Source organism: Protopterus annectens, chromosome 10.part0 (assembly GCF_019279795.1).
Source record: "Protopterus annectens isolate FY-2018-M chromosome 10.part0, PAN1.0, whole genome shotgun sequence".
Classification (NCBI taxonomy): Eukaryota; Metazoa; Chordata; order Ceratodontiformes; family Protopteridae; genus Protopterus; species Protopterus annectens.
In genome coordinates, this window is record NC_056744.1 from 883,975,398 (window position 1) to 884,001,144 (window position 25,747).

A 25,747-nucleotide genomic window follows, 5' to 3' on the forward strand; every position below is an offset into this window, starting at 1 on the left:
ATGGCTTTGTAAATCAAGCAGAGATCGTCTCTAAGTAGGCAATATGAGACAGGGAATAGTTGGAGTTTTTTTGAGTCTGTCCTTGTAGGACAAGGGTTTGAGGCCTAGGATCCTCTTTGTGAGGTACTTTTGTGGCCTCTCCAGTTGTTGCAGGTGTCTAGTAAGGTACATCCCAAATGGGGCATTGTACTCTAGGATTGGCCTAATGAGGGAAGAGTAGAGGGAGACAATGATCTCTTTCCTCCTGGATGCAAAACCCGTAGTAATGAGATGGGCCACATAGAAGGACTTTCTGACCACAGTTGCAATGCGGTGGTCAAAAGAGAGGTTGCTGTCAACGTGTGTTCCCAGATCTCTTATAATGCCTTCTGTGTTCAGTGGACTGCCATCGATGTGGTAATTCAAGGGAACTGGGTTTTTCCCAAGGGGGATGACAACATATTTTTTTTGGCACTGAGCTTAAGGCCATTGTTCTGACACCAGTCGTTGGTCTCGGTGAGACCTTTCTGTAGGATGTCAGCATCACTTGGGGAGTTAATAATAGCTCCCAACTTGGAATCGTCTCTGAACTTAGTCACCCAGAGTCCCTTCGTGTTGGCCTGGACTTCAGAGAAGTAGATACCAAACAGGAGAGGACCCAGGACCGAACTCTGTGAGACTCTACTCGTGACTGGTCTGCAGTCTGACTTGGAGTCAGCTACTTTCACACTGTGGGTTCTGTCTGTGAGCCAGGTGGCAACCCACCTAGTGTTATAGGGGTTGATGCCTAGCTTAGTGAGTGGGGAATGGTATCACAGGCCTTGGCCAGATCAAGGTAGGTTGTATGAACCACCTTGCCTTCATCCACAGCTCTGGTGACTGACTCAAAGAAATCGACCAAGTTGAGCAGGCATGATCTACCCTTCACAAAACCAAACTGTGTAGGATCCAGAGTTTGGAGTTTCCCTTTATCCCTGTTTATTAGGTCCATGATGATGCGTTCCATATCAGACTTGTCAGGCTAATGGGGCAATAGTTCCCAGGATCTGTAGTCACTCCTCCTTTGTGGAGAGGGATGACTGTAGCAGTGTGCCATTTGGTAGGGACAAAGCCTGAGGTGAGGCTGTGATTGAACAGGGCACACAGGTGAGGTGCCAGTTCACTCTGTAGGTCATGTAGAACACAGCCAGGGATATTGTCAGGTCCAATAGAAGCTGTATCCTTGGCCTTGGACAGTGCTGTTTTAACCTGTGCAGTAGTAATACTGGGTGCCTGGCAATCTACTGGTGTGATTGGTCCTTTAGGGGGGGGGGGTAAAGTTGACACTGAATCTGTTGGCCAGTATCTTGGCTCAGTATAGGAGGTACCATTGTGCAGTAGCTCAGAGCAAATCTGGGTATTGCCGTAGAGATTCTTTACATAACTATAGAAGGCCTTGTAGTTGTCTTTACTACCTGCTGCAATTCTGTTTTCATAGCTAGCTTTAGAGGATTTGATGAGGGATCTCAATTTTTTGTTGAGGCTGATAAGGGAGTTTTTCCAGTCTTGGGGACTTCATCTTATTCTGCATCAGTTTCCACCTTCTGTTGTAGAGTTTGTTTATGGCAGGGGACCACTAGATTGGCTTCCTTTTTTTTGGAGTAGAGTGTCTTGGTTCTATTGAGTATGGCAAGATGCATGCATTTGTGTATGTGTTCATACAGTCCATTGGGCTATAATTCGGCGGTCATGCAACTATTCTCCATTTGCATGAGTGCCGTGAAGTTAGCCACCTCTGTTTTTAGGAGCCCAAAGTTAGCTTTGGAGAAGTTTTTCATCCTTTGCTGGAGGTGTAGGTGTGTGTGGGAGGGATGTGGATTTCCAAGTTGATTAGTTTGTGGTCTGATCTAACCAGGGAGGAGTTGACTATTGGTGTAGAGCAACGGTCACCCTTGTTAGTAATTACCAAGTCAAGGATGTTGCTACCTGTAGTGGGGGTAAGAACAAGCTGGTCCAGGGCATTGGAATTAATTAAGAAGCGCAAGTTTTGGTACATGAGTAGTTTTCCCAGTTACTGCTGGCACAGCCACGGTGGTGCAGCGGTAGCATTGTTGCCTCACAGCAAGAGGTTCTCCCGTTCGATTCTCAGCTGGAGTGTGGGGAGTGCCTTCTGTGTGGAGTCTGCATGTCCTCCCCGCAGTTGGGTGGTGTTCGAAAGACATGCGTAAATGGGCGTGCCTTCCTTGAAGGTTGGACGTCGAGCTGGCACCTGGGCGTTCATGAAAATCTACTGCCAATCACTAACGGACCGGAGTTCCGCTGTGGTGACCCCTAACCAGGAAAAGCCGAAAGACAAACAACAAAAGTTGAAGTCGCCCAGTATGAGAGTGTTAGGTTGGACCCTAATATTCTCCAGGGTGCTTAGGAACGTGGAGTGTGCGTCTTGGGACATGGTTGGGGACCTATATCAGGCTACAACCTGAATTGCTGTCTTACTCAATGTTAGCTGCACCTGAAGTGTCTCAGATGCGTTATGTTGGGGTACCAGTCTAGAGATGTGTGCATCCTTTATGAATACGGAAACACCACCACCTTTGGAGCTTTGGTCCAAGTTCTGGGGCCGAAAAGTGTGGAATGAGTTATAGACTGGTAGTGCAGGGGTACTTTCTGCTGCCTTGAACCAGGTGTCTTACAGCACAGATGTTGATTTCCTCCATTTTAAGTGCTTCGAGTGAGTGCATTTTGAGATTTAGACTTCTAGCATTGAGCAGCATGACCCTCATATTGCATTTGTTTGTAGCTGTTACTGTGGTAATTTGGTCTTTGGTGTAGAGGGTAAAATGGGAAATAAGGCGGCGGTATTCTTTACTCACAGGGCTGTTCATACTGGCACAACAAGAACTATCACTAACATTGAGAGAAACTGAGACAGATGGAAGTGGAGAAAGGGAGGGCAGCCAAATTTCATTTGTATACAGATGTCTATATATTACTAGTACAGGATGTAGATGAAGCACTAGGGCGAGTACACCATAAACTGAAGAGATTCAGAGAGGTTTCTGGTGCAAGTTGCAACAGAAAAAAGACCGTGTTTGTGTGAATGAACAGAGGGAAGGGAAGACGTGTAAGAGCAATGAGAAGATGGAGAAAAATGGAATGGGGTGAGAGAGAATGGAAACTCTTAAAGGGCCTAAACGATTAAGGAAAATAGGTGAGGAAAAAGATGTAAAATGGAGAGAACATGGGATTACAGACAAGGGAGGCCAGAAGATGAGGGAAGGAAGGAAGTAAAAGATTCAAACCAGTGAAGGAAGTAGAGTAATATGACATACCCACTCATAAATGATGGAGCTGTGTCATACTCAAAAGCATATGGCACAAAAAAATTGTAGGGAACAGGAGAGGAAAATAAACGTGAAATAAAAATGGCATAAGGTCAAGCAGGGGAAATTTTGGAATAACATATGAAGACCTAAGGAAGAGGGAGAGTAAGGCAACATTAAAGAAACTGAGATTTGAGATGGGGGAAAGAGTGGTGGGAAGTGAGCAAGCAGACCCTGAAAAGGATCATAAGAAGTGGAAGAAACAAGCAACATCCAAGCAGTGTGGTCATTTCCTATCCCTTGCAAGACTATAGAAGGAAGATAGTATCTGCTGGAGATGTGGCATATGTTCTGGGGATGCCAATGAACCAGGCAGGTGTAGGAAACAGTGAAGGAAACCTGGGAAGAAGTGTTCAAAGAAAAAACATGTATAATGTGGCAATACTGTATGAGTGGTCTTTGAAAACACTGGATGGGGGTAAGGAGGGGAAAAAAAGGCACAAAGGATGTGGGCATATTAGGTAAATATTGTCATAGCAAAGTGCTGAAAATAATAAAAAATCAGCACTAAATAAATTCCGCCCTTCATATTCTTAACAACAGAAAGAAAACTGGCAAAGCAAGCAAAAGAAAAAAAAGATAATTTATAGAGATTTGTGGCATCTGTTGGGTACCTCTCAAATAGTATTGGATATACATAGGAAAAAAAGAGAAATCAATGAGAGGTTATCAAGGGAGAAAGGGGACAGGATGAGAAGGTAAATATGAGGGATGAAGAAAGGCGCTTGAAGTACCAGTAAAATTAAAAGATGCACCGTGCCTGAAGACTTGCACGTTTGTATGATATATGCAGAATGGAATACATAAAAAAAGATTTCATGGTCAGTGCATGTTTTGGCCATCAACCTTGTGGATGGCAGAACTGCTGCCCAGCACATGCTGGCTAAGTATTCTTTTAAGGGGTTCTACATCTTCAGTTGTTACTGCGGAGCACTTTGTCTTCCTTGGGACTTGCATCACTTGAACCAGCTTATTCAGCAGTTCTTGGTGTTCATTACCTCTGCCCACAAGATCTCTGCGCTGTAGGGTCTTTTCAGTAGAGAACTCTGCTTTTTTAATAGCATTGAATGTTAACACTTATCTCATGGTTTCTCAAGAAATTGGTATCAGAATTTTCTTTAAATGAGTCTGTTTATCTCCATATTTGCATTAGTGAGAATCCAGAGGTAAGAGACCTGGTGCATGTACCAGGAACTTACATTTTAACTTTGATGTCTCAGTTCAGGAAGACAAAGCAGTTCTTGATGTTCTTCATCTCACATTGCTGCAGTCATAACCTGTGGGTAGTCCGCTGTCCTCGGTCGGCCCGAATACCAAAGTGTTAGGCTGGCGTCGGTCATGGTCGCTCATATCTGACATCAGTACGCCGTGGTACTAAAGCTCATGACCGACGTCATATCCTCAGTCTTTCTTGCCGCATGGTCCGAAGCAGAAGCAGCGTTTGCAAGTGCCGTTCAGCGTCCTGAAATTTTCGTATTCTGAGTTTCAAACCGAAAACCAAGTTGGGCTAAGTACCCCGTTGGGGAATATTTTTGTCTTTTCTTGCCTCAGTTAAATCCGGATGTTAGAAAAAGTGAATAATTGTATTTCTTGTGGGAAACAGATACCTCATAGGGATTACCACTCTCTCTGTATTCCTTGCTTGGGGCCTGAGCACGATGTAGTCGGGTGTCGCTTTTGTGCTAGATTTAATAAGCGCACCATTAAACGTAGGTTAGATTGTGCTAGGCTTGTCTTCAGTAAGCGGTGTAATTACAATATGCCGTCGGATCCTCCGACGCCCGCTACCGCTAAGAAGCGCAAGGAAAAATCGTTAAAGTCCAAGCAGGATGAGTCGTCCATTCCGGACCCCAGTTCTTTAGAAACTACGGTGGAATCTGTGGATCCAGCCGAGGTTTCGGCTGAGTCTCAGGGGGAGCCTTTAATTTTGCAAGATGTGGCCTCTCAGGAGTCGGGCCAGGCTGAGGGGGCCTCTCAGGTTACTGTATTCCCTTCTTTGCATAAGGTGGTTAGGCCTTCCCCTTCTGTCTCTAAGGTACCTTCCAAGGCCAGGCCTGGTTTGTCTTCCTCTGGTGTCAGTCCTAGTTCTGCAGGTTCTGTACCTAAAAAACACATGCTTAAAATGGCAGAAGATTTGATTAGCTTAATCAGAGGTTCTATGCCCCCTCCAGATAAGAGGCCTAGGGTGGAGCCAGAGGTGGAAGGTTCGGAACATTCTTCAGATTACTCAGAGTCTTCGGCTGAAGACATTCAGGATTTTCCTCCTTATTCTGATTCAGATGCAGAGGATTCTAGTCCTTCTGCTTCTCCTCCAGAGGATTTTTCTTTTTCAGAAACCCTGCATTCTATGAGGGAGCATTTTAAATGGGAATGTCAGGATTTCTCAGATTCCCGAAAGAGGCTTAGGGAATTTTTGTTTTTACCACAACATAGGCCCTTGGCTATACCTCCTGTTTTGGATGTTGTTCAGGATGTTTTCTCTGAGGCTTCCCTTAATCCAGACTCTTTGCCTCCTGCACCGGCTAAACCAGATAGGTACTACAGAGTGCCAGAGGCTCATAAATATTTGTATAAGAGCCCAAGGGCTGACCCAGAAACCATTAGCCAGGGACCGAAGGATGTCAGGGCTTCTGTTGTAAAGAATCCCGTTCCTATGGATAAAGATTCTAGAGCTTTGGATAGGTGGGGTAAAAAAGTGTATACCTCTTCCACTCTAGCAATGAGGGCTTTGAATTGCCAGTTTCATATGCTGAAGTATCAGAATTTTCTCCTTACTCAGTTAAAATCTAAGGTAGATGCTTTGGCAGAGGGCATAGAGTGTAAGGAATTACAGGATTTGGTTCATGCCTCTGATCAGGTGGCTAAGCATTCTTTGCAGTGTGGTTTCGATGCTTTACAGGCTTCTTCCAGGGTGGCTGCCACTGGATCAGTTATTCGTAGGCATGCCTGGCTTAAGGATCAGAACTTGTCAGAGCATGTTAAAGCTCGAATTTTGGATGCTCCCCTTCAGTCTGAAGTTTTGTTTGGTACTCCTGTGGAATCAGTCTTGAAGAAAATGGAAGACAAGGCTAAGTCTATGCAGACTGTTAATGATTTTTTGCAGGTGCAGCCCCCTAAGTTTAGCAGAAATTGGCCTACTAAGGGATGGGCTTACCCTTCTTCTGATTTACAGTCTAGGGGCAGATCTAGACGTGGTAGGGGCAGAGCTCAGGGTTCTTTCAGGCCTAGGACGTGGAGTTCCCCTGCACAATCTACAGGTGAGGGCAGGGGCCAGTCCTTTCGTAAGCAGACCCAATGACCTGCATCTTCAGCTGCCAGATCCTTCCTGTCTGGCAGCTCCTCTGGGAGGAAAGTTGGCACTTTTCAGACAAAATTGGTTTTTAGTCACCCAGGACAAATGGGTGTTGGACATTATAGACCGAGGCTACAAGTTTTATTTCCACACATTGCCTCCTTTCAAAGGCATGCCAGACGTTCCTCCTCAGCAAAAGGGGGAGGCTCACAAACAGATTTCTTTACTTCTTCAAATGGGGGCTATACAGCAGGTCCCTCTGTCAGAAGTGGGCCTAGGATTTTATTCTCGCCTGTTTCTTGTACCAAAGAAAGGAAACACTTGGAGGCCAATTTTGGATTTGTCTATCCTCAACACATACCTGGACATTCCAAAATTCAAAATGTTGACTTTGCAACAACTTCTGCCTCTGTTAGGCAAAGATCACTGGATGGTAACTCTGGATCTCAAAGAGGCTTATCTTCATATTCCTATCAGGCCCAGTTGCAGGAGATTCCTGCGTTTTCGGGCTGGGACTTTACATTATCAGTTCTCTGCATTGCCCTTTGGCTTATCTACTGCGCCCAGGGTGTTCACAAAGGTTCTGGCTCCGGTGATAGCCTTCTTAAGGTTAAGAGGAATACAAATTTATCCTTATTTGAACGATTGCCTGATTCTTGCTCAAGACAAAGACAAGCTACTCCACCATCTACGGTATGTTATGGCAGTGTTAAGGTGCCTAGGGTATTCTGTGAATGAAACAAAGTCCAGTCTAGTACCCTCTCAAGAGATGTGCTTTCTGGGTGTGAGACTGAATACAGCCTCTCAGATGGCATTTTTGACCCCGGACAAGCAAAGAAATCTTACGCTTTACTTCCAACAATTGTCTCTACGGTCCAGGCTGACTGCAAGGACAGTCCTTCAAGCCTTGGGGTTCATGGCATCTTGTATTCTGGTGCTTCCCAATGCCAAACTGCATATGAGGAAGCTACAATGGTATCTCAAAAGTGTATGGACTCAACACTGCCACGATTTGGACACTGTCATTCAGATAATACCTTGCATTCAAAAGGAATTTTTGTGGTGGGCTCAGGAATGTCACCTAAACAAGGGACTCTCTGTGACCCGACCAGAGGCGAGTCAGATCTTAACGACAGATGCCTCAGACAAGGCTTGGGGAGCACACCTCAATGGAAAATGGGTTCAAGACACGTGGCTTGCCAGACTTCAACATTTGCATATCAACTTGAAGGAGATGTTAGCGGTCCAATTTGCATTGATGGCTTTCAAGGATCTACTTCACCCAGGACAAGTGTTGATTCAAACAGACAACACAACTGTCATGTGGTACATCAACAAGCAAGGGGGAACCCATTCGTACCCTCTTTGCAGGCAAGCTATGATTTTGTGGGAGACTGCTCTCAGTTTGCACCTCACTCTTCAGGCAAGGTTTCTGCCAGGAGCACAGAACTCCTTAGCGGATGTTTTGAGTAGACAGATGGTGGATCCTCACGAGTGGAAGTTGGATCCTCATGTATTTCGACAGTTGACAGTGATTTGGGAGACTCCAGACATAGATCTGTTCGCTTCTCCACTAAATTTCCAGTTGCCAAAGTTTTGCACAAAGATGTTTCATCCAAAAGCTTGGAAAGTGGATGCTCTATCATTCAGTTGGAACAATCTTCACATCTATGCCTTTCCTCCTCTGCCTCTCCTTCCCAAGGTGCTCTTGAAGGTCAGACAGGACAAGCCCTCCATGATCCTAATAGCTCCAGATTGGCCACGGCAGCACTGGTACCCTCTACTGAGGAGTTTAGTACGGGAGCCTCCTTGGCCTTTGCCATCAACTCCACACCTTTTGTCCCAGGCAGGCAATCATTTCCTCAATGTCAGGATACAGTCCCTGCATCTGACAGCCTGGCATATTCTGTTCTAAAACCTGGAGGGTCGCAGCTTCCTCAACAAGTTTTGAATGTCATTTTGGAGGCCAGAAGGCGTAGTACAAGGAAAGTTTATGCTGATAAATGGAGGAGATTTTTTATTTGGAGCAAAGCAAAGAGCTTTGATGTTTCAGGGCCTAATTTGAGTGTTTCACTTCAGTATCTTACAGAATTATTAGACAAGGGTTTGTCTTTCTCCTCTGTAAAGTTCATGCTGCAGCCATTTCTGCTCATTATGACTGTGACCCACCATTATTCTCTCATCCTTTGTTTAAGCAATTTCTTAGAGGGGCAAAGAACATAAGACCCCCGCGTAGAGCTCCTACTCCTTCCTGGGATCTCAATTTTGTGTTGGAAAAACTTACTTTACCTCCTTTTGAACCTGCAGCTACATCTGAGTTGAAGTTTTTGTCTTGGAAGACTGCTTTTTTGTTGGCCATTACGTCTGCTAGAAGGGTATCTGAATTACAGGCTCTAATGGCAGTTGAACCCTTCCTGATTTTTCATAAGGATAGGGTATCCCTGCGTACTAACCCTACTTTTATGCCTAAAGTGGTTTCAAATGTGGCCTTGAACCAATCTATTCATTTGCCTACGTTTTATGCTGATCCCCAAAATAAAGGGGAGAAAATTTTGCACTCTTTGGATATTCACAGGCAGTTGCGTTATTATTTGAGCAGAACTAAAGGGTTCAGACAGTCTCAACAGTTGTTTGTTTCTTTTGCTTTGGGCTCTCAGGGGAAACCTGTTTCGAAACAAACTATTTCTAAGTGGATTGGACATTGTATTGCCTTTTGCTATTCTCATCATGGTAAGGAGATTCCGGCTGGAATCAGACCTCACTCCACTAGGGCTACTGCCACTTCTACTGCTTTTTTAAGGGGTGTAGCTACTAAAGATATTTTGGAGGCAGCTACTTGGAGTTCAGTGCACACTTTTTCTAAACATTACCATCTCCCTCTTTATTCCAAATCTAGGGCTGGGTTTGCCACTGCAGTTTTACAGGGCATGTTAGCAGCTCCCACTGCTTTATGATTTTGCCAACCTCCCTTTACCTTTGCTTTGGGATTCTACCCACAGGTTATGACTGCAGCAATGTGAGATGAAGAACATAGTACAGTTTTGTACCTACCATAAATGTAGATGTTCGAAGATCCACATTGCTGCAGTCCAATTTACCCTCCCTCCTTCCCCTCTGTAGTTTGGAGTGGTTGTGTGGTTTGGGTTGTAAATTTTGTTTGTACATGGGTGTTTGGAGGTTTTCTGTTTTTGGCTATGGCCTTTCTTTTTAGGGCCTTCTGACATCTGGGGCAAGAAAGACTGAGGATATGACGTCGGTCATGCGCTTTAGTACCATGGCGTACTGACGTCAGATCTGAGCGACCATGACCGACGCCAGCCTAACACTTTGGTATTCGGGCCGACCGAGGACAGCGGACTACCCACAGGTTATGACTACAGCAATGTGGATCTTCGAACATCTACATTTATGGTAGGTACAAAACTGTACTTTTTCTCCAGGAAGAGAAGGGCTGATTATTGCTATGCAATGTTTTGCATTCAGACGATGAATCACCAGTTGGAAAATACTGCTGTCGGTGGACAATTCCACTATGGGAGTGGCTGCTTCCAGCGATTGCTTTTTGAAATATCTCCATTATGGACACTTGTGCCATGGCCCTTTGGTTGCCATTTGTGTTTCTAGTAGTTTGTTCTCCTTTTTCAATTCAGTTTTATAGGTTTTGACTCGAGTGTTTGCCTTCTAGCTGTTATCTACATCTGTCTTCCGTGTAAATGCATTCTTGCATGGGATTCTTTCAACAGTTACCCAGTACTAAAATCCCCACAGTTTACATGTAACATATCTACTTATATCAACTGATATGTGAAGCTACCTGCTACAGTGCATTCTTTCTTACCCTCCCAATGTCTCTTGACTGTAGATCCACTGTAAGGGGGGCAACTATGTTTACATACTCTTGTATGTTGTCTGTTCTGTTTCCTTTCTTAAAAGCTGTGCTTATTCACTGAATGGAGGTCAGACAGTGGTACAGGTAGTAGTACACATGAATTGTGCAGCAAAAATGACATTGCTCATAAAGTCGAAAAAGGCGTCATTGTAACTTTAGACAAAACCTGCTAGCTTTATATAGTACAGATTGGCAAAAACTAAAAGTGGGCACAGTTATGAAAGACCTTGCAATCCTTTTTTTTGCATGCTGACCTTTTAGTTGATACCAATATAACAGTACCATGTGACAACTTCAAATCTTATACTTCTTTATATATGGAATAAACTCTTCCACTCAATTTAACTCGCATCATCAATCTGTACCTTCAGACAGGAATTAGATGTTGTGTCTTTCGGCTTTTCCCTGTTAGGGGTTGCCACAGCGGAACTCCGGTCCGCTAATGATTGGCAGTAGATTTTTATGTGCCGAGTTGCCGACCCTGACGCACAACCTTCAACGAAGGTAAGGAATTAGATGACTGCATGTAAACCCATAAGCTCGTTTAGGATCTGGGGTATTAAGAACATCGATGGCAAACTAGTCATGAGAATGTTCATTAAACCTATGAACTATTGAACCTTATAGGCATTGTCTTAGCCCAGTGAGTGAGTGATGCCATTGTGTATATACAAGAGAGAAATATTGTTAAGTTAATGATTGCAGAAAACTAAATCCCAATACTTGCAAATCGCAGAAGGCCTTCTAACACATTATTCTGAATAATAAATAGATATTTTGTTACTCGCAAATATGTAACTGTTTCTTTACTAATTTTTTTAGAGAACTTTGGGGTGTAATGGGTTTTTTTCTTTTTAAATATTCTTCATACAGCTGTATTAACAGATGCATAAAGAAATGTAATTGCTTATGTATCTGGGTGGCTGTTGATTTCTGTGATGAAGTCTGGGGAAAATCACCACCCATGCCTGAGGAGGTTGATTTTTGGTTGGAATTCTTCATATTCAGAGCTCTAGCTACAGGCTGTATTGCAAATAAAAGTGGACATTCCTTGCAGAGACTGCTGAAACAGACACAAAACTGAACTTCACAGAAGTTTGCCCAAGCCTTTTTTTTTTCATTTCTTTAAACAGTCTTGATTTAGAAATATGAATATAGTATTCATTTTAAGAGTAAGACCATTGTAAGCAGCTGTCAAGAAAATAAAAGTTGTTTGAATATGCTAAGCTATTTTACAGTAATTTAGAAAAGACTGAAATATAACGTTTTATAATTAGCAGACCTAGAATTTTAGAGCATGTTACATGGTTTGAAAAAAGCCCCTTTTTAAGTACAGATGTTGGCACTTTCCTATATGAACAAAAATGTTGGCTGTGTTTTTCCACTCTTACACAGATTTTATGTAGGACTTGAAAGGGGCAAAACAGATAATGCTATTGACAGCATCCTGTGGCTTGTGTTCTTTTACTATTGGGAATTAGTCTTTGGAGTCCTGGAGAGATTACGTCACATTTACATTAGTTCCATTTCTTGTCTTGACACACTCCGTTGCTTTCCTTTTCCCATCTTTTAGTGCAGGTAGCCACTATCACTTGCAGCTTAATGTATGTCAGGTTGGGAATTGATTCTCTGATGCTGTCTATCTTATTGTCTTATTCCAATTCTTTTTTAACACCTTTATTAAATTATCACTTGTGACATAGGCAAACTTACATTTATGTAAAAGTAATCAGACTATATTATTAACAAAGTCACATTTACACACATTATACATCACATTTGTTGTTATAGAATATAGTCAAATGCAACATTACATGAATTGTTAAATTACTGCCTTCTCTTAAACCTCATTCCTCCTCCAAAACATTTTTGTGCATGTATTGCCACAATTTCCATTTTTTCTGTGTGATTTACGCGTACTCTTTTCTAAAGATTCCACTACCTGTTCTTTTATTTCTAAACACCTTTATTGAATTATCACTCGTGACATAGACAAATTTACATTTATATGAAAGTAAAGTTCATGTTTACAAACATTATACTTCACATATATTGCTATATAACCTAAGCAACATTGCATAAATTATTCAATTATTGACTTTTTTTTAAACAAGAAACATCTTTATTAAACCATCACTTATGACATAGGCAATCATACATTTATATAAATGAAAACAAACCACATCAGCACAATCCTAGTTGCAAGCATTTTACATCACAAACCATACTGAAGCACTCCCATTTGCAAACATTATACATAACCTGTAATCTACCCGATCATTTTCAGTCAAACAGTGCACAGCTCATTTGAGTTCTGCCTTCTTTTAAACCTCATTTCTCCCCTGTATGTATTGTTCCCACAGTTCACATTTTTTCCTATGTAGTTTTCTCCCACCCTTTTCTAAAGATCTCAGTTCCAGTTGTTTTACTTCTGTTATTATATTACTACTTCTAGTATAGCTGGTTTAGATTTTGATTTCTTTTTCTAGTAATTGTTTATTTGGCAGCTACCAGAAACTGACACAGCGACACCTTACCATGTCTAGGCAGTTCCAATTATGTATCATAGCTCAGAAAATTCATCTACCTCGACACACCAATCTGTTCACCCACCTCTGACAGTGCATCCCACATTAAAGTCCGCCAACTCACCACACTCCCAGAAAATATGTTCTCAATTACCTCTTTCTTCCCTGTCACACCTCCAACATTTGCTGTCTACCCGAGTAAAGTTTCTCTGGAGTCTGGGGTATAAAAACATCTATGTAAACATTTCCAATCTTCTAGATTTTGTTGCATATTTGGGAGACATACATATATCCTCCCATTGTTTCTTTGTAGCTTGCTTATCCAGTCTCTCTTCCCACTTCTTCCTAAGCTCCTCTGATTGATTCTTATAGTTATCATGCAGTATTTTACATGTTGTACAAATTATTCTTTTTTTAATGGAAGCTTCTGTTCTACATTCCACTAAAAACTCTGCCAGTACTAGTCTTTCATTTAGGACCCCCCTATTTCTTTCTCTGTGCCTGTACTCTGATATAAGTCATTGATAGGGAAGGCAATCTCTAACTGCAGTCCAAATAAATTCATGGTGTCTTCCCATTCTACCATCTTTCCCTCTCTAGTTATTTGCTCCAAATACCTTGGTTCCTTTGCCATTTTTTTCAAGAATTCCAGCCCCCTATTGTCTATATCCCGAATTGCAGTCATGCCTATCGAAAGAATCTCCTTTCTCCATTCACGTGTTGGCTTAGTTCTTAGGAATCTTTCTGTTACTTTACAGATATAATATTCTGTATGATTATTTTTATTCACCTTAAAGGCTTGCATCCAAAATCCCAATCTCTCCGGGTTTCTTGAGCTTCCTCCCTGGTTCATCATCATTCCTTTCCACTTTGAATTGTAGTTTTCTACTTGTGCTATGTATAGGAGCCTTAACTGTATAGCTCTGAAATACCCCTTCAAATCAGGTAATCCCAATCCGCCTTGTTCTACTGGAGGAATCAGCTTATCCCACTTGATTCTTTCTGCCTTCCCCTCCCAGATAAAGTCCTTTCATCTATTAATTAATTGTCATCCACAATTTCTCCTCTGGTTGATAAAAAGAGTTCCTATTACCAGATTGCAGATGCAGTTTGTCGAATTCGTCTTGATCGAACTGAAAAGAGCGAAAAGGCAAAATAGTGAAGCAGCTTTTCAGCGAATACTTTCCCTCGGAAAGAATTCACTTGGCCACTTTCGCTACTTTGCCGTTTTCGGCACTGTAGTGCGATCTCGGAGTTGGTATATTTAAGTGGGGGGGTGTGGGGGTCACAGCCCCCCACATTATGTAATGTTTTAAAGGTTTTTTTTTTGTTTTTTTTTTTCAGAACAGCAATTTTTTTTCCCTTGGAAAAAAAAATCGCTGTTCTGAGGTTTCGAAGTTGTAAGCTTTCGCTTACATGGGGTCGATTATTTATCGTTTGCTTTTCTAAGCATGCAATAATATAATATAGTCCCAATAAAAATATGCTGACCTGTGTATAAGACTAATGGCCCTAAAAACATTTTAACTTCTTGTATTTTACTATCCATATCGATATAACAAAGCTTCCATTTTCTCAGTTTTTGTATTGTCTTTTGTTTAGTCTCTTCCCACATACCCCAGCTGCCACACCAGAATAATTTTTAATCCATATTTCTAAATACTTCAGTTTATTGTGTCTCCATAAATATGGATATTGCTGAACCAATTCATGTGCGGGTACATAAATTTACCACTATTGCTTTTGTTTTTAGCTTCAGTAATTTTGTATCCCGAAAAGATTTGAAACTGTCTCAAAATGTTTCACAACACTGTAAATGTCTATTTATAGTTTTGTCAGGTATAAAATAATATCATCTTCAAATAGTGCCAGCTTTTCTTGACTACCATACCAATTATATTGAATTTCAGAGCCCCATATTTTTTTGCCAGTGTTTCTAAATCTAATGTAAGTAACAAAGGGGAAAGAGGATATCGATGCCTGGTTTCTCTGCTCAAGCAGAAAGTATCAGAGAGGACTCCACCCACTTAAATTTTCATGTCTGATCCCTCATATATCCTCCAAATCAGGAAATGCAAATGCTTCCATTGCCCTGCTCACAAAGTCCAAGTTTACTTTGTCAAATGTTTTTTCTACATCAAGTCTACCAACAGTAGTATTTTCTTACATTCTGCTTCCCTCTGGATCATCAATGCTCTGTTAATGTTGTCAAATGTTTGCCTCCCCTCCACAAAACCACATTGATCATATCTATCAATTTTGGCATTACTTTTGCCATTCTTTTAGCCATTATAGACATGAACACTTTATAATCATGGTTTAGCATTGAAATGGGCCTGTATGAAGTTGGATCTGATGGATATTTATCCTCTTTAGGTAGTACAGCTACCACTGCTTTCTTTCAGCATGTTGGTACTTCTCCTCTTAAAATACTGTTACACAAAACCTTCCAGAGCTTTTATTTTTCCCTCCTAGCTTCCAAACTTCCACAGGAATACCATCTATTTCTGGGGACTTTCCTATAGATTGCTTATACGTCACAATTTTTATCTCATCTTTTCCCATCCTAACCATTAGTAATTGACCCTTATCTACCTCTAACCTTGGCATATTTAATTCTTCCAAAAACTTTTCCATTTTTATATTTTCTTGATTTTCATATTTCTCTGCTTTATACAGACTTTCATAGAGTTGCCAAAATATTCCCAGTACCGCTACAGGATCTCTTGTTACCTTCCTTGTTACAGGCTCCCTAAGCTTGATTACAGCCCTTTCACTTTCTGTTGCCTCAGTCATGCTAAAGGTTTTTGTGCTCTAGTGTTATCAAAAAAGCAGTTACTTAACAGCAATCTTTCTAAACTTGTGTATATTATCGAGGTAATCCCTTATTTTCTGCATAGCATTCTGCAGGTTGATCCTGTACTACTTCTGTGAGATTGCCCCTATTCTGCAATTCTTTAACATTTGTTAGTCCCTCTAAATAATTCTTGTTACTGCTTAACCATAGCTCAGTTTCTTTTCTTTCCACCCTATTTTTAAACCCTACCTTAATTTTATCCCACTCCCTAGCTATAATTTCTATCCTTTCGATTAGCTCCTGAATAATCTCCACTACCCATTCCTTAAATTCCTCTCTTTTCAGCAGATAGGTGGGAAAGTGCCAGTCTCATTTTTTATTTCATTATCCTGTGTTTTTATTTTAGTTATTATTGGTGTATGATCTGAAATAGTTATTGGTTGCATATCAAGACCTTCAATTAAATGCACATATTCCTGTGAAATGTAAATTCTGTCTAGCCTAGCCCAGTTTTTATATCTTGGGGAATAATATGTAAAATCACTCCAAACTCCTATTACTGAATTCACATCTTCCATGCCAGATATTTTCATAAATTTCTTCAAAAATCTACCCTCTTTTGTTGTATTTTCCTGTAATATTCCTTGTTGAAAACTAATTATTTCTCCCACAATTTTCTTAAGCTCCATTATAGCAGTTTTAGGTGGAATATAAATACATACCAGTGTAATCCTTTTCCCTTGCCAGTAGCCCCTTAGCACTACAAATCTGTCATTATTATCTTTTTTATCCTCTTCTATAACTGGTGGAGCTCCTCTTGCAATTAATACAAGTACTCTTGTTTTCCTTTGTCCCAGATAATCTGCTGAATAACCACCCTGAAAACCTTTTTATTTAATCAGTTCACTTGTTCAGTTGTTTCAAGTGTGCCTCCTGTAACATAGCGATTTACACTCTATATTTTTAATATAGTTCACTATCCTTTGTTTTTTGTATTTATCTATGAGACCTTTAACACTTAGACATTATAGAAAGCATCATTGTATTAAAAAAATATTTTTCCCACTTTTGATATATAACACTTTAACTGTCTCGTTCCAGCTTTTGTGTTACATGCATACACTGTCCGGCAGGCTGAACTTCTATATAGTTATTTATTTTATTTTATTTTACATTTGTTGACTGGGATAGTCCGACTTGATACATGTCCATTTTCAGTGGAGGCTCGGGGAGAAAAGCTCCAAGGCAAAAACATACAGCAAAGTCATAAAAATTACATGTTGCACACAGTTTGCAGTCTCTGATCAAAATAATATAATCACTTATTCAAAATATCAGTCATAATTACATAGCATAGCATATAAAGTACAGCAATAATGACATAGCATTCAAATTATAGAGGAGGAGGATCTAGTCAGGATTAGAACACGGACATAACCAGTGTGTTTTGAAATATTCCTTGAAGCTTTTTTTTAATTTAGTTAGGGAGGTTTCTAGGGTAAGTTCTGCGGGAAGAGAGTTTCAAGTTTTGCCAAGAGAGTTGGCAAACAGAGAGTCCCCAGCTGAGTTGGTTTTGTATGTTTGAACTAGTAGTCTATTAGATGAGTGAAGTGGCCTCAGGTTATTATAGGGGCCAATGATGTTTTTAAGTGCAGGCATATTATCAGGATGGTTGAGAACTTTGTGGGCCACTATGAGCTGGTTGTACTGTTATAGGCTAGGCAATTCTAGCCACCCTAGGAGGTTTAAGTTAAGGTAGTGGTGAGTCCTGTAAGCTGTGCCAGTTGCAAATCTAGCAATGTGGTTATAACAGCTGGAGAGTTTGAGTGGATTTGTTCAGGTTGGTGATTGAAGGGGAGACCTAGAGAATAGTAGAGAGTAGGTGGGAGCGGGCAGTAGCAGTTCTTTTTTGTTTCTTGTCATATCTATGTGAGCCTACATCACATCTTACAATACTTTTTGTTTTATTGAAAGCTCTCAAACAAAAAAAAAACCTAGTACCCCCTAAACTCTATTAATTTAATACTAACACACAAAACTATGTACATCTTCAAATATTGAAGTTTTACCCCCCCCCCCCCAGTAGGAATAAATGTCCAAAACTGACAGCCACACTTGTAGACTTGGGTTATCCATGCTAAGAAGGCATGGTGCAGCCTGTGCTTCTACTAATTGCTGACTGGTTTTGTCTTATCTTTATAGCTTTCCCAGCTGGGCAAATCCCTGAATGCTTTCAGAGAACATTATCTCCTAGCCAGATTCTCTCTTCTTTTTTTATACCCAGCCAATCACTCTCAAAGAGACTTTAACTTATTTCTCTCTATCAGATCGTCGCCATTGAGACATGAGAACCAGACAGCTAGTTTCTCATTATCAGATTATCTCCATGGAGATAAGAGAATCAGTCAGTTTCTCTTCATCAGATTTTTTTCCATGGAGACATGAGGGCCGGATATAGAATTGCTACTAAGCATATATTAATTTGCTAGAAAAAAAGCCTCATAATATTCAGTATTCTTTTTCATTTACTTGCTTACTGTCAAAGCTTTTTACTAAATCAGTCTAAGGTCCTTAATCCAGTCATTCCCCCATGCAAGAATAAGAAAACGCTCATTAATTTTTCTTTTGTGATGCTCTTTTAGCCAGCCTTTTTTTTTACATTGCAGTGTCTATAGTTCTTAAAACTGAACAAGAAGATAGAGAGAAGGGAGAAAGAAAGGGAAAAATGAACAGTAGCACTTATTTGCAATCAGGGCATTAAGCTTAAAAATAACTGAGAAAACTTTACTTTATAGCAGGCAAAGAAAATCATATACTACAAAAATAGTACTATTAAGAAAAAAATGTTTTCTTTACTTATAGTTAACTTTCTCCCCTCTCTTCCCCTCCTTAGACTATTTTTCCAAACAATGATGACATGAAGTAGAGCATATACTTCTGAGTCCCTCACAAGTCCTACAAATACCGAAAACGTCCAATATTTCCAGATTTTACTTGTTCTGTCATGTCTCACAAATATAATTATTGGACTGTAATTCCACATTAAATTATTGGTTTTATTACTATTCATTTCCATCTCCTAAATGCTGTCTTTGCTTTTTTTCCAACATACTCTCGATTCTTTTAGTCAACTGTTGTGCTTTCTTCCTTCTTTCCAACCTTTTCCTTGGAAAGATTGGAAAAGGCTTCACATGTACAATCTGTGTATGGTCTTTATTGCCAGAAGAACAGGAAGGTGAATCTCCTTCTGTTTCACATCTCAGCACTCTGTTGTCTCCTACTTCTAGTATTTTGTCCTTTTGCCACCGTTTTGTCAGAAACAACTCCTTGCATCTTTACTATTAAAGGTCTAGGTTACTTTCTCATAGCCAGGTTTGGAGCATACACACAATGTGCCCTTAAACTAGCAGCAACTACTGTGGAATACCAGTCCAGTTGCTTATGTGTGCTTTCATAAAATTAATGCACTCTGTTCCTTCCAACTTCTCTGGTATAGCTGAAAATATCAGGTTGTTCCCTATGTGCGGTGTCCTCTAATTCTATTATTTTTGAAACATCCTGTACTGAGCAGTCTCATATTCAGCCAGCCTTTTCTTCATTTCAGCCTTTATCGCCTCATCTGAATTTCTGTTCAAAGCTTCTTTAATGTTTCCAGGCTTTTGTGTTGATGTATTCCATCAGTGTTTTGTTTATTTTGACCAGATCTGTAAGCAGTTGTCTTGTATCATCCAGTGCATTACTAGAAGTCATGTCTGGAAGTTCCATTACTTTTTGCTGAACAGCTGCAGAACCTTCCCCAATCAGTGGTTTTTCCTCACTTTTTGTAGCTGATTGTTTTGCAGGTGCTTTGTATTTTTTTTCGTGACATCCAGGCAGTACACTTCCTACAGTTACTGAAATTTACCTATAAACACAAAAGTGTACTGGCCTTCTCTGTTGAGTTTCTATTTTCATACTGGGAGAATGAGAGTCAAGTTGTTACTCAATGTGCAGCCATCTTGGAAAACAGGTTTTAGTACTCATGTTGGACTTGGTAAGATGGAATGTAAATGTGAGGAGACTGAGCCATAAGTGAGACGGGGAGGGAAAGTAGGAATGCTACGACTTATTTATTTTTTAATAGTCAGTGCTGGTGCATATATATAGGTAATGTATTTTTAGTATGTATTATTAATGTAATTTAATATCTCAACCTCTGAAGTTCCAATACCTTGAGTAAGTGTCTGTTTTTTTGTCAGCTTTATCAAATGTGTTTTAGTGCTTTCATTCTTTTGCTTCTGATGTCTGTGTGCTTCTTCCTGTTCCAAGTTGCCGTAGTAGCCCAACTTTCTCTGCAATTTTCATATCAGCCATTCAGCAGATACCTATGTTTCTCAAATCATTCCAGATTTCTCCTTAGCTTTGCTGCTGGCTGCCTTAAATAATGTGTCTGATTTTGATACCACTAGCAGATAATGAAGACTTAATGAATGTGCAGCATAATATCTCAGAACATAATTCTTTTCACCTGCTTATTAGGTAATCAGGTACAGAGTGCTGGGGAGATGAAATGTAAAATGAAATTCAAGTGAGTCACTTTAATGTCCACTTCCTACAAAAAGACTTTCTGCACAGTGATTGAATAATGTTTAACATGTTCGTTTATCCTTCCTATAATGTAGTGGTTGATCTGGAAGAGCAACTTCATCGCAGTGAAGCTGACAGAAGAAATTCCTTACAAAGACAAGATGAGCTGGAGTCTGAATTGCAGAATGTACGCGTTGAACTGAAGGACACATTAGGACAGTTGCAAGAACTACGAGAAGTACTGCAGAAAGCTCATTTGTCTCTTGAGGAGAAAACTGAAGTGGCAGAACAGTTGTCATCGGAACTGAGGTGAGTGGAACAATGGCCAAAATCTGAGGATTAAATGGCTTCTGTTTCCAAAAAGAGCGCTGGATTTTCTGTACTGCATCTTTGCTCTTTTCAGCTTTCCTTGCAGCGCACAACTGTCAGGCTGAATATTCCGTGGCACTTGAATGTCAGCTATATATGAACTTAAAATGTGGATGTTGTTGAGTTTTCTGTGTTGATCATCTTTGCAATATGTTGCCTATGATATTTCCTTCCTTTTTAGGCCTTAACCAGTGAATAAGAAAACTCATTTAAACAAGCATCTATGGCAAAAGGTATATATTTTAAATGCAACCGATGACACTGGAAATAAATAAACAGTACACAAAAGTACTGTTATATTTACATTATGCTGCTGACTTTCAGGAACAAATTAATGCTGTGTCACTAACATTTTGAAACTGCAGATAGAGGTTGTACTCTTCCGATTCTCTCAACATACAGTGCAACAAATGCAGTACTTTAAGCTATGACCTGATTGTCACATACAGTTACAACATTTTAAAATGTTTAATGCAATATGTCATGTATCATTTTCCACGGAGTTTTATTTCACAAAAGTCCTCAAGAGTTAGATGGCTGATATCATTGTACTACCTACATAATTTAAGGGATTTGGTTATGTGTTACTTGCATGAAGTCAAATATTGTTACTGTATTATTGCTGTGTGGGGAGCAAATGTTCTTGAGGTGAAATTTTACCATTGGAATATGTACTGTTCTGAGACAACTTATAATTTCTGGTTGTACGCGTTGCTTATTTAGTTATTAGTAGTAATTAAGTGTTAACCTGATAGCCCCATTGAGCCTTTGACTGATTTTCCAGGAAACCTGGAGGAAAAGTACATACAAGTACAAATACATGAAGTAGAACATTTTCCAACTCATTAGGACTTAAGCAGGTAGAGGTCACCTCACACACTGCATCAGAGGTCCTAGAAAGGGTATGGGTAGGTACTGTATTGTACTGCTTCACAGTTTGCAAACTTGTTTGTGGACGAGAAATTTAGTTGTGAAGAAGCTTTGAATGCATGGGTTGAAGAATCTAGTTCTCTGATTTGTTCTGGCAACACATTCCTCATGGTGGATAAGACACAAGATTCTGCGTCCCTCACGTGTGCATGTAGTACGGGATATGTGAAGAAGAGAAGGACTGGAAGTACTTAAGATGCAAAAACACCATGCGTCAGATATCTGATTAGAAACTTAAGACAGTAAAGCACTGTGCAAAAGAATACTAGGTACATTGGCTTTCCTTTATAAGCAGTAGTCTATTAAATCATTGTATGACTACTTAAGTGTAATGTTTTGCTGAAGCATAACAGAATGTCAGCTTTTTTTACATGTTTATTGTGTTGCAAAAGTTAAGTATATAATTTTGACAAGAGTGTGACTGTGTAGCTTTTAACAGACAGATACTCGAGTGTAAAAATTAATGGTATAGAAAATTAATTTTTCTCAAACATACTATAGTTGAATTTTATAAAGCATTTCAAAATTGCAGTATGTGGCATTTACTATATGGTGGTTAATCATATTTTACTTACAGCAAAGAGGTTTTCTCTCTCTTTCTTTGTTTCCTGCTGCTCTCCCCCCTGCTTAACTGAAAGGAAATTTTGTATGGCGAGACCTGCCCCAAAGGGGGACTTTGTCCTATTCATAGTGTTTTTTCAGCTATAAAGGAGCAGAAAGTGAAAAGTATCCACCTATATCTGTTGAAAGCTGCTTTTAAGGGGAATGTATCCATATTTATTCTGCACTGTAGAACCAACCAGTCTCAATTACGTATTTTTTTGGGAGGGGGTGCTGCTCCCTGGAATATGAGAAGTAATCATTAGGTGACTTCTGTCTCCATGTTATACATAGTAGACAACTCTCTATCTCAGTTTTAATATATTCTTACGATTGTTAAAGGAAAACTCATCCCTTGCATGTAGTTAGCCTGTGTCTGTAGTTAATGTTCCAGAAACTATCTGGTACCTTTAACTTTCTTCATTTCTTTTTTTTTCTTTTTTCTCCCTGACAGTTATGATGGTCCTGATGTTTCTTCCCTGTTCAAATCTTAAGCTGCTTCAAAAACAAATTTGTTTCAGACTGCATAAGAGTTAAACATACTTTTTTTTTTTTTTTTTTTTTATTGTTGGTCAGCACCCAAAATTTTACATCTTAAGACTATAGGATGAGACATTAAACCAGGGTCCCACCTGATTGAGTTGGTGGTAGATCAGGTGGATGTAGAAGATCCCACAGCACCTATCGAAAACAGTAGGGGAAGTTCCACAGTGCCCTGTCCAAATTTCCCTTAGTTGTAAAACTTCTACCTTGGGTAATCCCTGAAAAGAGGCCACTAGCGTAATGGGACTAACTCATTCAACACATTTAAAATAAATAAAAATAAATGTCTTACTAAGGTCAGTACAATGCTGTGAAGCATGCAACAGCTAGTGATACACTTTTCCAAAAGATAACTGTTAAAGAAATTTTGAATGAAGAAAAGGAATGAGTTGTACTGTAACACGTCACCAGAAAACAGGTAGGTACCCTCATTTCTGTTATGTTGAAATCTGATTTTACAATGAAATAGCCAATGTTTAATTATCTGCCTTACTAGATGTTCTTTATCCCACATTGCTGCAGTCCTAACACTTGGGTAGTCCGCTGTCCCAGTCGGCCCGAATACCAAAGTATAAGGCTGATGTCGGTCAAGGCGCATTTGTCTGACATCAGGACGTCAGGGTACAAATGCGCATGACCCGGCCATATCCTCAGTCTTTTTGCCGCATGGTCCGATGCAGAGCAGTATTGAGTGCAGGTTGGCGTTCTGAAATTTTCTGAAGTCGGAGTTTCAGGACCGAATCAAAGTTGGCTAAAACCGTTGGAATATTTTTGTTTTTCTTGCCTCAGTATTTAACCGGATGTCAGAAAAAGTGAATAACTGTATTTCTTGTGAAACAGATACCTCATAGGGATTACCATACCTTGTGTATACCTTGCTTAGGGCCTGAGCCGCGCGTTGTTGGCTGTCGCTCTTGTGCTAGATTTAACAAACGCACTATTAAGAGAAGATTAGATTGTGCCAGGTTAGTTTTGGGAAGCGTTGTAATTACAACATGCCGTCTGATGCTCCGGCGTCGCCCGTCTAAAAGCGCAAGGACAAAGCAGCAAAGCCTAGGTTGGAAGAACCGTCTGTCCCGGACGTCGGTTCTTTAGAGGGCTCTGTGGAGCCGGTGGTTCTACCAGAAGTTCCTTTGGATTCTCAGGAGAGACTTTACTGTTTCAAGATGTGTCCTCTCAGGAGGTAGGCCAGGCTGAAGGGGCTTCTCAGGTAGCTGTTCTCCCTCCCTTCCTAAGGTGGTTAGGCCCTCCCCTTCTGTTTCCAAGGCTTCTTCTAGAGGCAGGCCAGGGTTAACTTCAGTGGGGTCTCCCTAGTTCTTCAGGGTCTCTGCCTAAGAAACATATGCTTAAAATGGCAGAAGATTTGATTACTATGATTAGAGGTTCTATGCCCCTGATAAGAGGCCTAGGGTGGAACCTGAGCTTGAGAGTTTTGAGCAGTGTTCGAGGCTTCTGAGTCTTGACTGAAGACTTGCAGGAGTTTCCTCCTTATTCTGATTCTGATGTAGATGATTCTACTCCTTCAGCTTCTCCTCCTGAGGATTTTTCTTTTTCAGAGACTCTTCATTCCATGAGGAAGCATTTTAAATGGGAAGGTCAAGATTTCTCTGATTCCAGGAAAAGGCTTAGGGAATTTTTGTTTCTACCCCAGCATAGGCCTTTGGCTATACCTCCGGTTCTGGATGTGGTAGAAGATGTTTTTGCAGAGGCTTCCCTGAACCCTGATTCTTTGCCTCCTGCCCCAGTTAAACCGGACAGGTATTATAGGGTGCCTGAAGCTCATAAGTATCTTTTTAAGAGTCCTAGGGCAGACCCAGAAACTGTTTCTCAGGGCCCTAAAGGTGTTAAGGCTTCTGTTGTATAAAATCCTGTTCCTTCTGATAAAGAGGCTAGGGCTTTGGATAGATGGGGAAAGAAGGTGTATACTTCTTCCACTTTAGCCATGAGGGCTTTGAATTGCCAGTTTCACATGTTGAAATACCAAAATTATCTCCTTACACAATTGAAGTCTAAGGTAGATGCTCTGGCGGAAGGTATTGAGTGTAAAGAGTTGCAGGATTTAGTTCATGTTTCTGAACAGGTGGGTAAGCATTCCTTGCAATGTGGTTTTGATGCTGTACAGGCCTCGTCTAGGGTGGCTGCCACTGGGTCAGTTCTTCGCAGGCACGCCTGGCTGAGGGATCAGAATTTAGCTGAGCATGTAAAGACAAGGATTTTAGATGCTCCTTTACAATCTGATGTGTTATTTGGTTCGCCTGTGGAAGCAGTGTTAAAGAAAATGGAGGACAAGGCTAAGTCTATGCAGACTGTTAAAGATTTTTTGCAGGTTCAGCCTCCAGTTTAGTAGAAATTGGCCTACTAAGGGGTGGACATATCCTTCTTATGATTCTCAGTCTAGGGGTAGATCTAGGCGTGGTAGGGGCAGAGCTCAAGGTTCTTTAGGCCTAGAACAGGAGTTCACCTGCCCAGTCTTCTGGTGAGGGCAGGGGTCAGTCCTTTCGTAAGCAGACCCAATGACCTGCCTTTTCAGCTGCCAGAGCCTTCTCGTCTGGCAGCACCTTTGGGAGGAAGGCTGGCACTTTTCAAAGAAAATTGGAGTGTTATTACCCAAGACAGATGGGTATTGGATATCGTTCACCACGGTTACAGGTTTTATTTCCATACCTTGCCTCCTTTCAAAGGCATGCCAGACATTCCTCCTATACAAAGAAAAGAGGCTCACAAGCAAATTTCTCTGTTACTCCAGATAGGGGCCATTCAGCCGGTTCCTGTGCCAGAAAGGGGCCTAGGATTTTATTCTCGCCTGTTCCTAGTACCAAAAAGGGGAACACGTGGAGACCAATTTTGGATTTGTCTATCCTCAACACTTATCTGGACATTCCCAAGTTCAAA

The 25,747-nt window shown here is 40.7% G+C and overlaps 1 protein-coding gene across 1 annotated transcript in view; it reads left to right on the forward strand.

Annotated features, from left to right (window-relative positions):
• The window catches only part of CCDC18 (coiled-coil domain containing 18), a 2,776,331-nt gene that overhangs the window by 1,751,388 nt on the left and 999,196 nt on the right, over nucleotides 1–25,747 (forward strand). The window contains exon 14 of the mRNA XM_044086821.1: nucleotides 20,509–20,722. Coding sequence (XP_043942756.1) covers nucleotides 20,509–20,722 — 214 coding nt within the window. The remainder of the gene's footprint in view (nucleotides 1–20,508; nucleotides 20,723–25,747) is intronic.